General features: G+C 56.6%; 1 protein-coding gene across 2 annotated transcripts in view; it reads left to right on the top strand.

Annotated features, from left to right (window-relative positions):
* Window positions 1-16,228, top strand: part of ADAMTS2 (ADAM metallopeptidase with thrombospondin type 1 motif 2) — a 242,258-nt gene that overhangs the window by 137,002 nt on the left and 89,028 nt on the right. For both annotated transcript variants that reach the window (XM_019028538.4, XM_004043129.5), the window contains exon 4: window positions 8,288-8,490. In XM_019028538.4, the coding sequence (XP_018884083.4) occupies window positions 8,288-8,490 (203 nt within the window). The remainder of the gene's footprint in view (window positions 1-8,287; window positions 8,491-16,228) is intronic.

Genomic DNA, 16,228 nt, shown 5'->3' with positions numbered 1-16,228 from the left:
GGGCACGATTTTTGAGTTGTGTCCTAATGTGTCTCAGTAATGGTGATTGTGGGCACAGTTTTTGAGTTGTGTCCTAATGTGGTAAAATGTGGAACTTCTCCCATGTGTGCTTGACAAGGTCACGTGTTCTGGCTGTTGGGTTTGAACGTTAGGTTTTCCTATTAATTCAAATAGTTTCTATCCCTACCTAATGCTGTATCAGACTTGTCTGGAATAAATGTATTACAGTGCTCCTATCACTGTGGCCTTGTCTCTCCTTCCTTGCACCAGGTTGAAGCTTTAGGAGCATAAAGTTTCATATCTTTTGTATTTTTTTCCATGAGTTGTTTGTTTTATCAGTTTGTCTCCTTAAATGCCTTGGTTGGCAATTACATGGTACGTTTCTTTGCCCCACTTGTTTTAACTCCTCCTGGTCATTTTGACTTGGTTATGCCATATGCAAGTAATTTGTAGCTGGATTTTGTTCCATCTCATGCTTCTCCAACTGCCACCACACTTTTGCTCCTGTTCTCGACTCCCCACCCCCAGTGTGGCCCCTCCGGCCCTGCTGCACCTGCCTCTCCTTCTATCCCAGTTCCCAACTCCCTAGAGGCCCCCAGCTCGCCTCTGCTGGGCCCTCTGTTCCCAGAGCACCTCTCTGCCATGGCTCCAGGCCCCTCACAGCCCTGCGGTTACCTGTGGGGCACTGGGGACACTGAGGCACACCAGACCCCATGGTCTCCATCCCCCAGGGTTCTCTATCTGAGAGGGAAAGTCAGTTAATGCCCAGGCAAATTCACAAATGAGACAAGACCTGCCTGCAGTGGAGTGTCACAGGAAGGAAGAGCACGGGGTGCTGTCGGGAGAAATCAGGGGAGGGCTGATTTCAATTTAGGATGAAATAAGGAAAGTTCTGCCTTAGGAGCTGACATTTCAGCAGACACCTGAAGGAAGAGAGCAATGAGGGGGCGGCCATCCCACGGAGAGGGGACAGCAGTCGGCCGTGTCACTGAACAGTGTGGTCCTCAGGTTTTAAGCATCCCTGCCCCGGCCCCTGTCCCTGTCGTCCCCTAGTGGCACGCAGTGGGCTGTGCAGGAGGCAGATGGGGGCAGAACATGCTCCTGTCTTTCAAGAGCTCCGAGTCCCATGGGAGGCAGCGGGCTCCCTTCCTTCTGGGTCTTTCAGGGGGCCTAAATTTGGCCAGCACAGCGGCAGCAGCAAAAAGGGCATCGCAGGTGAAGAGGCCAGCCCAGAAAAGGCATAGGACTGGGCTTCGCACAGGGGACAGCGAACACCCAGCCGCCCTTAGCACTGCAAAGCCCCTGCCTGACCTCAGGGCCCACACCTGCCCACTGCACCCACCCTCAGGGCCCACGCCTGCCCACTGCACCTGCCTTCAGAGCCCACACCTGCCCACAGAGCCCGTGCCTGCCCACTGCACCTGCCCACAGAGCCCACACCTGCCCACTGCACCCGCCCTCAGCCCACACCTGCCCACTGCACCCGCCCTCAGCCCACACCTGCCCACTGCACCCACCCTCAGGGCCCACGCCTGCCCACTGCACCTGCCCTCAGCCCACACCTGCCCACTTCACCCGCCCTCAGGGCCCACGCCTGCCCACTGCACCTGCCCTCAGGGCCCACGCCTGCCCACTGCACCCGCCCTCAGGGCCCACACCTGCCCACTGCACCCACCCTCAGGGCCCACGCCTGCCCACTGCACCTGCCTTCAGGGCCCACACCTGCCCACTGCACCCGCCCTCAGGGCCCACGCCTGCCCACTGCACCTGCCTTCAGGGCCCACACCTGCCCACTGCACCCGCCCTCAGGGCCCACGCCTGCCCACTGCACCCGCCCTCAGGGCCCACACCTGCCCACTGCACCCACCCTCAGGGCCCACGCCTGCCCACTGCACCCGCCCTCAGGGCCCACGCCTGCCCACTGCACCCGCCCTCAGGGCCCACGCCTGCCCACTGCACCTGCCTTCAGAGCCCACGCCTGCTCACTGCATCTGCCTTCAGAGCCCACACCTGCCCACAGAGCCCGTGCCTGCCCACTGCACCTGCCCACAGAGCCCACACCTGCCCACAGAGCCCGTGCCTGCCCACTGCACCTGCCCACAGAGCCCACACCTGCCCACAGAGCCCGTGCCTGCCCACTGCACCTGCCCACAGAGCCCGTGCCTGCCCACTGCACCCACCCTCAGGGCCCACACCTGCCCACTGCACCCACCCTCAGGGCCCACACCTGCCCACTGCACCCACCCTCAGGGCCCACGCCTGCCCACTGCACCCGCCCTCAGGGCCCACGCCTGCCCACTGCACCTGCCTTCAGAGCCCACGCCTGCTCACTGCATCTGCCTTCAGAGCCCACACCTGCCCACAGAGCCCGTGCCTGCCCACTGCACCTGCCCACAGAGCCCACACCTGCCCACAGAGCCCGTGCCTGCCCACTGCACCTGCCCACAGAGCCCACACCTGCCCACAGAGCCCGTGCCTGCCCACTGCACCTGCCCACAGAGCCCACACCTGCCCACAGAGCCCACACCTGCCCACTGCACCCGCCCTCAGGGCCCACACCTGCCCACTGCACCCACCCTCAGGGCCCACGCCTGCTCACTGCACCCACCCTCAGGGCCCACGCCTGCCCACTGCACCTGCCTTCAGGGCCCACACCTGCCCACTGCACCCACCCTCAGGGCCCATGCCTGCCCACTGCACCTGCCTTCAGAGCCCATACCTGCCCACAGAGCCCGTGCCTGCCTACTGCACCTGCCCTCAGGGCCCACGCCTGCCCACTGCACCCGCCCTCAGGGCCCACGCCTGCCCACTGCACCTGCCTTCAGAGCCCACGCCTGCTCACTGCATCTGCCTTCAGAGCCCACACCTGCCCACAGAGCCCGTGCCTGCCCACTGCACCTGCCCACAGAGCCCACACCTGCCCACAGAGCCCGTGCCTGCCCACTGCACCTGCCCACAGAGCCCACACCTGCCCACAGAGCCCGTGCCTGCCCACTGCACCTGCCCACAGAGCCCACACCTGCCCACAGAGCCCACACCTGCCCACTGCACCCGCCCTCAGGGCCCACACCTGCCCACTGCACCCACCCTCAGGGCCCACGCCTGCTCACTGCACCCACCCTCAGGGCCCACGCCTGCCCACTGCACCTGCCTTCAGGGCCCACACCTGCCCACTGCACCCACCCTCAGGGCCCATGCCTGCCCACTGCACCTGCCTTCAGAGCCCATACCTGCCCACAGAGCCCGTGCCTGCCTACTGCACCTGCCCTCAGGGCCCACATGTGCCCACTGCACCTGCCCACAGAGCCCGTGCCTGCCCACTGCACCCACCCTCAGGGCCCACACCTGCTCACTGCATCTGCCTTCAGAGCCCACACCTGCCCACAGAGCCCGTGCCTGCCCACTGCACCTGCCCACAGAGCCCACACCTGCCCACAGAGCCCACACGTGCCCACTGAACCCACCCTCAGGGCCCACGCCTGCTCACTGCACCTGCCTTCAGAGCCCACGCCTGCTCACTGCATCTGCCTTCAGAGCCCACACCTGCCCACAGAGCCCGTGCCTGCCCACTGCACCTGCCCACAGAGCCCACACCTGCCCACTGCACCCGCCCTCAGGGCCCACACCTGCCCACTGCACCTGTCCTCAGCCCACACCTGCCCACTGCACCCGCCCTCAGGGCCCACACGTGCCCACTGAACCCACCCTCAGGGCCCACGCCTGCCCACTGCACCTGCCTTCAGGGCCCACGCCTGCCCACAGAGCCCGTGCCTGCCCACTGCACCTGCCCACAGAGCCTGTGCCTGCCCACTGCACCTGCCCACAGAGCCCGTGCCTGCCCACTGCACCTGCCCTCAGAGCCCGCACCATCCCACGATGCTCCCGAGGTTACAGACTCAGTCGCAGGTTTTCTCTTCTCTAGTCTAATCATACTTGTTTCTACAATTCTCATTCCCGCAAGTCACCCCTCAGTGCTGGTGAAGTACAGAAGGGCTCCGGGCATGTGGACAACGTTGGACTCAGAGGCCTGGGCGCGTGCCCACTCCTCCTCTCTGGTGGTGTGGCTTGTCCGAGTCATGTAATTTTCCTGCTCCTTGGTTTGTTTCCCTGATGCTGAAATAGGACGATATGCTGATGGTGACACGCCTCCACCTTGGCGAGGGGATTGGATGGCTGCTAGGGGTATGGAGCTGCCACTGTGAAGGGCTGTGCACACACCCCTGCCTGGAGACTCGGGGCGTGCCTAGGATGCTGGCAGGTGCAGCCCTCGCCCACGTGCCCTGTGCACTGTGGCACTGTGGATGAGCCCGTGGCTACTGTGACCCACCCGTTCCCCTGCTGGAATTCCCTGGACAGAACTGCTGCCTCCCCTCATTCCATCCTCTCCCTGTTTATTGATTGACTCTTCGATAGAGTCTTTTTGTTCCATTCTAGAGACTCTAAAACAGGATGGCTCTGGAGTGCTTCCCACAGTGTCATTCTTTGGCCACGATGTGAGCAAAGAGATCTCCAGCTGCCATCCAAAAGGGGCCCCGAGCACAGGGAATGCCAGGAACTCGAAAGCTCTGTGTTACCTATTTAAAAGATGGGATCCTGCCACAGACACCTCCCTTCAGGGTAGCTGCAGCCCACCTGGGTATGACTTCTGGGGCTTGGTCAATCAGCACCCCCAGGGGGCCCAGCGCCTTCTTGTGGGGAAGGCTGCACACAGAGGAAAGGAAGGCCAAGGGCAGCGTCGTCCTCCTGCCTCTGCAGGAGATGGGTGCGCTGATCACTCATCCAGGCGGGGTGAGTGCCGAGGGATACAGCAGAGGCTGTGTGAGCTCCCAGTCACCACAGCTCAGCAGGGCTGGGCTACACAGGGAGCTCCCAGGGGAGGAGGGGAGAGCAGCAAATAGCCCTCTTCTGCCTTGGAGGGACCAAGTGGAACAGGGGCCATTAGACCAGGTAGGCAACCAGTGCAGGTGGGCAGCCTCAAGGCCAAGGTTGACTTCAAAGGAATCACTAGGAAGCCGACTCAGGACCATGCCACGCCCACCGGCCAGAGCTCCCTATAGCAAGTCTCTATTTGGGGAACAGGCCTGCAAGGGCCAGCATGTGGTCAGAGTCTCTTCATGGCCTGGGTTAAGCCCAATGTGGGAAAAACTGAGGTGGCACTCGTGATTGACAGGGTCAGCGTCAATCTTATTGTGGGGAAAACTGAGGTGGCACTCGTGATTGACAAGCTGGGGCTTCAGCCTGACTGCCAGGTCTTGTTGGGACAGAGGAGGACAGGAGCGGGGCTGGGCCAGAGCTCCTGTTGCCCCAGGTCTGAGGGCATTGCAGATCCCCCTGCTCTTAGGGCTTCTCCTCTTGTCCTGTCCATCCTGAGCACCACTGAGGCTTCCAGGGGCCAGACGCAGGGCGTGGCTGTCACCTGCCAGGTGGCCCAGGCCCCTGTCTTCCTCTCCTCACCCACTTTGCCTTTGGGCCTTGGGCCGTCTCTCTAGGCACTGGTCCTGGGTGGGGGGGTGCTCTAGAACATAATTTCCAAATTTCCCCCCAAAATTATCACGATTAAAATAATGATGGCAACAATAATAATTCCATTTCAGGTGAAATTCAGATTCTAAATCTTTAGAAACCTTTGCTGTTTTTAATGGGCTTGCAACACACAGTTTAGTTAAAAACTACCTGCTCGGCAGAAGCAGCCTCAAGACGTGCCCCAGCCCAGCTCTGTCCCGATGCGGCACCCGTGCCCTCCTACGGGGAATGTCTGGAGGGGTCCCTGCATGGGGACTCTGGGGTTAGGACCAGGAAGACATACTGTGATGCCTTCTGGTGCCAGAATGACATTGACGGTGGCAGGCAGGTGGCCTGGTGAGCCAAGCCCTGTGTGTTTTGTCTCCAGGTGTGGCCCCTCAATTCACAGACCAGGGCTACCCCTGGGGTGGCCCCATCTCTTAATTCCTCAAGAGAAGCTGGATGTTCTAGATTTTTTAAACATGAAATCTCCCAATTTTCAAATACTATCAACCAGATGGCACCACGTGACCTCAACGAGTGCCTCTGTGGTCTGGTTTTGCCGAGGGCACCGCCCGTGTGTGACCCCTAGTTTGACAAGGGCAGAGGGTAATGCCCGGCCTGTTCCCCAGGGAGGAAGAGTTTTCCTATGGAAATTGCCATCACTCTCCTTCCCAAGGTGATTCTGAAGGTGAGCTGTCTCTGTTCGTTGGAAATGCAAAGAAATAAATGTACAAAAATAGAGTGGCGATTCCTCAACCCCCCTGTCAGGCTTGAGTTGCTGGCGCTTCCTCTGGGAACGGCATGGATGGCCCTGAGTCATCCAGGCAGCTAAGCGGACTGCTCGGCTCCCCACAGCCCTGCCCGCAGGCCTGCCGGCCCCACCCCTGTCCCTGGAGTGGCCCTGGGCAGTCCTTGCTGTGTACATGCATGTGTGTGTGCATGTGTGTGCATGTGTGTGCGCGTGTGTGTGCTTGTGTGTGTGCGCCGAGGGGGACACAGAACTGTGGAGCTGGGGGTGGCACAAGGACCCCCGAAGGTACTGGAACCCCAGCAGCTGCTCAGCCCTGGCCCCACTTACTCCTCTTCTCTGTCCCAGCCCTCACCCTCTGCCTCGCACCTCCACCACTGTCTCTCTTGGTCTTGCCCACAGCCGGGCTGCAGGTTTGTGCCTGAAACTTCATGTTCAGTCTGTCTTGTCTGAGCCAGGCTGCAGGGTGCAAGGAGAGAGCTTCTGGCTGAGAGTCGGCCGTGCTGGGATGCCATGGGTCTCCCCATCTGTAAAACGGAAATGGCCATGCCCACCGAGTGGCCTGCTGTCAGCACTGGGTGAGGAAGCGTGTGCCGGGATGAGGGCCTGGTGCCAGGCTGCCTCACCGTCTGAGTGGCCGTGCCGCCTGCAGGGGCCTTGTTCTGCCTCCAGGGCCTGTCCTGGGCCACTCTCACAGGGAGGGAGTGCCTGTCCCTGCCTGGAAGAGGCAGCAGGAGAGAGGCGTTGGGGGTGAAAAGTGTTGTTCTGGAAGACTCTTTGTAGAGAGGTGGTGCAGCAGGGACGCTGGTCTCCCTCAGCTGCAGGGGCCTCGGGGCCTGGCCACCGCCCTGTGGGTCGGTGATGTCACGATGACCTGCAGCCCTGGGTCTGTCCCGGGCCAGGAGTCTCTGAGGACCTGCCTGGGGAATGCCATGGAGACCCCGGGGCTGGGACCTGGCTTAGACACAGAGACCAGTGCAAGGGAAAGGGGGCTTCCAGGACACTGGGGCTTGGGGGGCGGTGGGCAGTGTGGTCTGGGGCTGCCATCGATGCTGCAGGTCAGCCTGGTCAGCCTTGCTGTGGCCTTCAGATGGGCAGTGGAGGGCTGGGAACTGAAGCCTGGTCCAGGGTGGTCTCCAGGCCCGCAGGACATGGAACACAGCAGAAACAGCACTGCACAGAAGGCAGGGACGATATCCGGGGCAGACTCCCCAGGATGGCAGCCCTAAGTGGCCAGGGGCACACCCTGGGGGCAGGAGGTCAGTGCCTGCCCAGGGCCGACTGCAGCGGAGCTGCCACAGAGGGGTTCATCTCGGTCTCTGCACAATTCAATCAGGCCAGAGGCGGCACCGTTCACCTGGGGAGGGGGCCCGGGACCTGGCCCAGAGATGTGGGGCCTCGCTTCAGTGGAGGACTTAGCAGAAAATTCTGGGAGGGGCCCAAGGAGACACTGGGGAACATGCACAGCCCAGGATGGGCCTCGGTTTCCCCAGTCATAACAGCTGGCGATGACACCTGGGACACCAGTCCTTTGGCACCTGGCAGCCCTTCAGGGGAGAAGAGGTGGCTCTACCCACTCCAGCATCAGGCAGTGCGGGCAAGGGGTGGCTCTGCCCACTCCAGCGTCAGGCAGTGCGGGCTGAGGTTCCCGGCCTCTCCGTGGCTGAATGCCAGCCCTGGGCTCCATAAGGCAGACGGTGATGCTGGGCTGGGTCTCTCACAGTCTCAGCAGGTCTGATCCATCGTGTGGAGGCCACTGTGGCCCCTGCTGTGGCTGGGGTTGCTACCAGGGGCTGGGGAACGAGCGGTCCTGGAAGTCACAGAGGTGCCTGTCTGGGCCCTGCTGTGTCTGAGACAGCTTGGCAAGTCTCTGCCATCTTCCTCTGCACCTCGCTTTCCTCTGTAAAATGGAATAATACCCTCGGTTCAGGGTGCTATGAGTTTTAAATGAGAGGATGGCCAAGCTGGCGCCTGGTGGGTGTTGTGTCCGGGTGGGTTTGCCCTGCCGCTGAAGACGGTGTCCTCTCCTTGCAGGGGCCTCCCTGGGCAGCCTGGACAGCCTCAGCCGCGCCCTGGGCGTCCTAGAGGAGCACGCCAACAGCTCGAGGCGGAGGGCACGCAGGCATGCTGCGGACGACGACTACAACATCGAGGTCCTGCTGGGCGTGGATGACTCTGTGGTGCAGTTCCACGGGAAGGAGCATGTACAGAAGTACCTGCTGACACTCATGAACATTGTGAGTGGGGTGGCTGAGGGGGCAGGGTGGGGCGGGGAGGGTCAACCAGGGGCTGGGCAGGCCAGAGAGGCCCAGCTGGGCCAGGTCCCCTGAGGCTCTGCCGATTTATTTCCTTGTTAGCCGGAGGTGAGTGACACAGTCTCAGGGAGGCTTGCTGGGTCCACAGGTGAGACAAGTTGACCATCCCTGACCTCAGTTTTCTCATCTGCACATTGTGGGTGATTGTAACTTGGCGAGGCGCTTCATAGGCTAAGGCGGGTTTATGCAAACTCCAGTCGTTTGAATGACAATGTCATTCAATGTCCCGTCATTTGAAAAATATGTTTTCTTGATGTTTGCCACTTTTAAAACTAAAATTATTTAAAAAGGCAACCTTATTTTATCTGAAAAGCTAATATAATAGTAAGACATAAAGCGACGTTATTCAGCCCCAGCTGGATAGCCCTGCCTTCCTCTGGCTCCAAACAGAAGCCCCTTTTCTGTTTAAAGTAGAGATTCATGTGCATTAGAGCGAGGGCCAGACACCAAGCCAGGGCCCCTCCTTAAAGCTCGCAGTGGGAGGAATTGGAAATCGGGGAGGGAATTCCTTTCTCCCTGTGAGTCTGGGCTATTGAAAGGGGTGTCTATGTGCCACCTTCGTCTTCTGGGCACCTGCCCATGGTCTGCCTAATGCTAAGAGATTAAAGAACCACCTCCCCCTCATTCCATACCCCCAACAACCTAAGCAGGAGGTGCGAGGATGCTGAACCGTGTGTGGGTGGAGACTGTGCAGGCCTTTCCTCTCTCTGCCTCATGTGGTCAGAGCCACTGTGGGGATGAGGGGTGTCCAGTCTTCAAAATGCAGGCTCCCAGGGGAGCAGACTGGCTTGGCTGAGTCCTGCAGGGAAAAGAAGGGGGTGAGAAGGAGGACCAGGGCACGGCCTGGAATGTGAGATGCTGCCAGTGGGGCATTAGGGGGCAGGGGGGTATTTGTGGGAGGAAGCCAGGGCTTAGGGAGGGCTGGAGGTGGTGTGGAAGCCGGGCAGGTGGGAAGTTCTAGAACCCCGTGCTGTGTGTCCACACCTGTGGATGAGTGAGGTCCTCTGCGGCCGGGCTAGGGGCAGGCAGCAGGGTGTGCAGGTCTGCTCGGGGTCTGCTGCTCAGCTCTGCTTTTCAGACCAGGGGTGAGCCCCTCCAGGAGCCAAGCTGACACATCGGTCAGGGTCCCCAGGGCCCTGGTGAAGAGATACCTCAGGGGCAGGGCGGGATGTGAGTGAGCTGAACACTGGACAGAGACACCACCTTCATGCTCACTTTCCTCTTGACCGGTCTTGGATGAGTCAGCTAGCCCTCTGGAGCCCAGCCTTATCCATACAGGGGGCCGAAGTCCACTGCATCGGCAGAATTTGTTTTATTTGGGAGAGCGTTGTCACACTTACCCTCATCTTATTTTTGAAACGTACCTTTAATGCAATAATCATAATAACGGCCGGGTGCAGTGGCTCACGCCTGTAATCCCAGCACTTTGGGAGGCCGAGGTGGGCGGATCACGAGGTCAGGAGATCGAGACCACGGTGAAACCCCGTCTCTACTAAAAATACAAAAAATTAGCCAGGGTGGTGGTGGGCGCCTGTAGTCCCAGCTACTCGGGAGGCTGAGGCAGGAGAATGGCGTGAACCTGGGAGGCGGAGCTTGCAGTGAGCTGAGATCGTGCCACTGCACTCTAGCCTCAGTGACAGAGCGAGACTCCGTCTCAAAAATAATAATAATAATAATAATAACAATAACAATAAAACCATAATGGCTACATTATTGAGCCCCTACTATGTGACTGTGCCGGGCCCACGCTGGGCACTTGCCATACTAAATTATCCTGGGAAGTCCTCATGCTAGGTCTGTGAGACTGGTAGGTATAAAATCTTGGCTGCCTTCACAATATGATTCTTCCCCTAGCATTATGTCGCCTTCCAACCCAGCGGGGAAGGGACTGGGCTTGGAATTACAGTCCGATGGCGACTCCAGGCCTTGCCTTTTCCAGGCGTGTCGTTGGGAACGCTGCTCCCATCCTCTGAGCCTTGGTTTTCTCATCTGTAAAATGGGCCAGTGTTTTCATCGTGGGGGTTGATGTGATTACATGAGGTAATGTCAGCGAATGTGCTTTTCAGTCTCTCAGTAGGGTGAACACATTTTTAGTTTCCACATAAAATGTGGTTTTGTTATCATGACAGTGGCACTGTTTAGTGACAGTCCAGGAGGGGTCACTTCTGATAGCCCACCAAGGGCGCTGACCGAAGGTGGGGCCCGTGGTGAGTCCTTCATGAGGCCGGCGGAGGCAGATCAACCTTTCTCCTGGTGCCCAGGGTCTCTCTGTCACAACAGCTGGTTGGAGGATGTCTAGAACGTTCTCTCACTTTTGCCATCCAACTTTATTCAAACCCTAGTGATCCAGCCGTACCCCCTATTTTGAATAATGGGAAGGTTCGTTTCTAGAAAAGCATGAGAAATTTAAAAATTCTTAAATCGAGATGAGTTTTATCACAACAGAGAAACTGTTTTAGGAGACAAGTCTCAGAAGTTGAGAAAGTATTTGGGCCGTGTCTGTTGTCCCCTGTTGCACAGAAGTGAGCACTGATTCATTCAGCAAACGTGTTGACAGTGTGCTTGTCATGGGCACAGTGGGGGTGTCCTGCAGAGGCGGCGGGGCGTGGCAGAGAGTCCCGGGGCGTGGGAGACCGGCGGCGGAGGGTCAGTGGGGGGTCTCTGCCTCTGATCTGAGCCCCAGCTCCCACTGCAAGAGCGCAGCGTGGGCGAGGGAGATAAGGCACGGCCGTGCCTGGAGCCTGGCGTTGCCCTGACAATGAATACCCTGTGTCCTCACTGAGAGCCTCTGCATGCCCAGAGAGTCCTGGGGACAGATCTAAGCTATGCCGGACCCTTTGGTGGTCTTGGGGAGGAGGGGCATTGAGCAAGTAGGAGCTTCTGAGAAAGGATGACCTTCCAGAGCCCTGCTGTGCGACAGAGCTTCCCGTGGTGCTGGGGAGATGCTCGTTTCGCCCTTTCTGGGGCAGTAGCCACCGGGGCTCTGGAGCACTTGAAGTGTGGCTGGTGTCCTTGAAGAATTGAATTTTTAATTTAACTTCTTATTTGTTCCAAGAGAATTTTAATTTTAATTAAAAAAATTTTAATTGCGGTGAAATATACAGAACATAAGTCGCCGTCTTCACCATTTTTAAGTGTGCGATTCGGTGGCGTAAGCACATTCACGTGGCTGGGCCACCATCACCACCACCATCCACAGAACTCTTCATCTTGTAAAATTGAAACTGTGCCCATTGAGTTTCAGCCCTTTCCTCCCCTCCCCCCGACTCCTGGCACCCACCACTCCACTTTCTGTTTCTAAGAATTTGACTACTCTGGGTACCTCACGTAAGTGGATCAAACAATAATTGTCCTTTTGTGTCTGGCTCATTTCACTTAGCATGACATCCTCGGGGCCATCCACATTGCAGCATGTGTAAGAATGTCCTTCCTTTTCAGGGAGGACCAGTATCCCGTGTGTGGGTGGATCGGCCACATTTTGTTTATCCAGCCATCCATGGGCACTCGAGTGGCCCCCTCATGGGCTACTGTGAATAGTGCTGCCGTGAACGTGGGTGTTCCAGACTCTGTTTTCCGTTCTCTTGACTATATGCCCATAAGTAGAATTGCGGGACACAGGGTAATTCTTTCTTTAATTTTTTGAGGAGTTTCCACGCTGTTTCCCACAGTGGCTGTGCCATTTTGCCCCCCACCAACAGTGTACAGGGATTCTAGTCTCTCCAAATTGTCACCAACTCTTGTCTTTTTTTTCTTTTTTTTGGTAGCCACCCCGAAGAGTACTTTGTTTGGATTAATTTTTACCTGGATGGAAGCCGCAGTGTGGCTGGCAGCTGCTGTGCTGAACAGGGCAGGGCTGGGTCTGTGCACAGAGGAACTGCCTACCGTACCCTGTCTCTGAACTTGGGTGCTATGGGGGCCTCGAACCACAACCCCAAGTGGCCCTCTAAGGCCTGGCCAGTGGCTTGTCACACTCCTCTTATAAGTCCCAGCTGGTCACAGGGCTCCCCATGACTGGAGCGAAAGCAAAAGCATGGAAGGACAGACGTGGCAGCAGCCGGCTGGGACTGGGCTCCCAGTGAGGTGTTTGTCTGGAGCTGTAGAGCAGGTGGGGCTGGGCAACGGCACATCCAGAGCCCGGGGTCTGGGGGCCAGCCCTGGGCAATGAGCTGCCCACTGAACTGGATGCAGAGAATGGTGGCAACAGCCTGTGCCCTGGGAAAGGCCGTCGAGCCCTGGGAGGAGGAGCTGGTGGGGGCCGTGATGGTGGGGACCCAGGGAATGCAGGCTCTGAGGAGGAGGTGAGGTGGAGGCAGGCTGAGTGCAGGCACAGCTCCACCCTGGCAGCCCTGCACTGCCTCAGTTTCCCTCATCATTTGGGGTGACTTCTGCCTGCAGAGCTCCCTTTGGGATCTCTTTGTGGCAGAGCCTGGGCTGGGATACGGGGTCCAGGGGTGGCACAGGCAGTTCAGACTCATCGATCACCCCTGTGCTCCCCTCCCCAGTCTCCCTTGTAGCTGATGTGGAGCTGCATGGCCAGTTTTGCCTAGTGGCCTGTGTGAAAGGGAGTGACCTGGGTCACCTGTGGACCAAGGCTGGTAAGAGCTTGGAGTCCCCTCCATCTCTGTCTCCCCCTGCCGCGGAAACCTTGGAAGCCATGTGTCCCAGTAGGCACAGCTACAACATAGACTCGGGCCCTCCCAACCCACCCTGGGCCATGGTGTGAGTAAGGAAACACGGTGTGCGGTGTATTGTGTTCAGCTGCTGAGATGGGGTGGATTCTCGGCATAGCCATCCTCCTCTGTCTGCTGCCCCTGGCTGCCATTCATACGGGGGCCGGTGTTTATGGGGCGTCTATTATATGTCAGGCAAGGGGTGCAGCTGTGAGCATGACAGGACGTAACCCTGCTACCTTGCATTCTGGGAAGGGGGACACAGATGATACTGAAGTGAAAAACAAACAGGATCATTTCAAATAATGACAAATGCAATGAAAGAAATAAAACAGTTAGGAGATGGAGAAGGAAGAAGGGTAGGGGAAGGCAGGCCACTTTCTACAGCTCAGGGGCTGGTGCACGGGAGATATCACGGGAGCTGAGGCTCATGACCACGGAAGGATGTGGGAAGAGGTAGGATAGGGATCGCCTGTTCCAGGTTTGGGGGAGGGGGCAGGCGGCACCAAGGCCCTGAGGCAGGAATGGGGCCGGCTGGAAGAATGGAGACGGCCTGGCCTGTCAAGCAGGGGGCACAGGTAGGGGAAGTCGGGGCCAGCAAGGCCGGCCGCCGCAGTCTTCCAGAGGTGGAGGGGAGCCGCCTGTGGCTCCGGGAGCAGTGGAAATCACTGGAGGGGCTGCTTCCTTTCTATGTTAAAGACAAGACGTGATATTCCCTTTTCTATGGGAAAAATGAAGCTGCCCTTTTCATCTGAGACTTGCCAGAAGCGAAGCGGGTTGGAAATGGAGCACTTCATTAGGCCACCTGGGCACAGAAAGAGGCTCTTTGGTTTAGGCAACCACCCACCTGCCCACTCCAGCAGCCCCTGCTGCGTCCAGTTTTCTTATCTTCCTCCTTACATCTAGAAAAGCATGTTTTTTGGTTTATCGAAATAGTCCATATTTAACACAGATGATTTATTTTATTTATTTATTTATTGTGAGACAGAGTCTCACTCTGTCGCCCAGGCTGGAGTACAGTGGTGTGATCTTGGCTCACTGCAACCTCCTCCTCCCGAGTTCAAACGATTCTCCTGCCTCAGCCTCCTGAGTAGCTGGGATTACAGGCATGCACCACCACGGCCGTCTAATTTTTTTTTTTTTTTTTGTATTTTTAGTAAAGACAGTGATTTCACCATGTTGGCCAGGCTGGTCTTGAACTCCTGACCTCAGGTGACCCGCCCACCTTGGCCTTCCAAAGTGCTGGGATTACAGGCGTGAGCCACCGTGCCCGGACATTTTTTTTACTATGTAAAATTAGCATAAATTCCTGTAGGTATGTGAATGTCTTCTCCCAGCAGTTAATTGTCTACTACGTTGTTTTACTGATTGCATAACGTCGCACCATATGACTGTCACACACTTTTTACCTAACTTGTTATTTATATGACATATTCACATAGCAAAACTTATTTCTCCATTAGAGGTCAGACATGCCACTAATAGAGCTGAATCTATCACTCGTGCTTACTTATTTCCTTAAGCTGAGTTGCTGAAAGCGAAGTCTCTGGCCAACAGATATGCCCATTTTTTAAGCTTTCTACGCTGGAATGTTCTCTGTTATGGTTCCATCTATTCCCGCTTCATTGAGCAAATGCCTGTCTCTCCACCTCCTCACACCACTGAGTCCTTCTGAGCAGTCGTAATTTAATTACAACGGAGATAAGTTTTTTTGTTGTAAGTTGTTATTTCCTTGATGTCAATGAGCCTGCATTTAAAAATATACGTGTATTTGTAAACAGAGATTGTTTTATTTTTTGTGCTTGGCCTATTCATGCCCTTGATTCTGCTGGGATTTGGGGGTGTTTTATTCATCTGAAGAGTCTGTGTACTTAAGTAGATAAACTTTTTGTCTGTCACGTGTGTGGGAAATATTTTCCCCAGTCCTGTTGTTGACCTTTTGTTTTATTCCGCCTGGGATGGTTTTTGATGTCCTACATTTTTGTGTGTGTGACCACAGGGAAAGATCCTGCAGTCTTTCCCTTCCCAGGGGAAAAGCTTCTCCCTTGGATGATGTGTTTGATGCCTCCTGCCCTCCCCAGAAGTTAATCTTCTGAGGTTCTGCCATACTTGGCAGCTATACTTCCCAAGCTCCAGTTCCTCACCAACCGCTGACTGTTCTTGGGTTTAGCCATAGCAGCCCTCCACCTGAATTTCTCCCAAAGTAAGAGGAAAGATAGGCTTGGTGCAGTGGCTCACACCTGTAATCCTAGGACTTTGGGAGGCCAAGGCGGGCAGATCACTTGAGGTCAAGAGTTCGAGACCAGCCTGGCCAACATGGCAAAACCTCATCTCTACTAAAAATACAAAAATAAGCCGAGTGTGGTGGCACGTGCCTGTAATCCCAGCTACTCGGGAGGCTGAGGCAGGAGAATGGCTTGAACCTGGGAGGCGGAGGTTGCGGTGAGCCGAGGTGACGCCACTGCACTCCAGTCTGGGCGACAGAGTGAGATTCTCTCTCAAAAAAAAAAAGGAAAGAAAGGTGTGGCGGGGAGATAGAGAATTCAAAGGAGCCAATGTATTACATGCCATGCATTCTTATTTCCCCTCAATATCTGGCTGCTGCAAAACTCGTCAGGATATTACCAGTGGGGAACACTGGCCTAAAGGCAGAGCCAGTACGTAACTCCCAGGGCCCAACGCAAAATGAAAATGTGGGATCGCTTGTTCAAAGAGCAGAGGAAGGTGCCATACAAAGGGACTATTAAGCCACTTCCTTTCTTCCTTAGTCTCTGTCTCTCTCTCTCTCAACTCGCTGTTTTTTATTTGCTTTTTAATGTTGTTCTAAGTGAACAAAAATTGGAACCTTGAATTATTAGCATGAATTTCTTATTCATCTTTAAATTGTGCAATGGCTATTTTAAATGCAAATATTAGAGCATTTAGCTTCTATGTGGGGTCACTGAAATTAAACAAATGTGTATTTTGTGGCTGATCCCTGATGGGTGCCT

Source organism: Gorilla gorilla, chromosome 4 (genome assembly GCF_029281585.2).
Source record: "Gorilla gorilla gorilla isolate KB3781 chromosome 4, NHGRI_mGorGor1-v2.1_pri, whole genome shotgun sequence".
In the NCBI taxonomy this organism is placed as follows: Eukaryota; Metazoa; Chordata; class Mammalia; order Primates; family Hominidae; genus Gorilla; species Gorilla gorilla.
The sequence above is the reverse complement of the archived record's forward strand: the minus strand, read 5'-3'. Positions and strand labels throughout refer to the sequence as shown.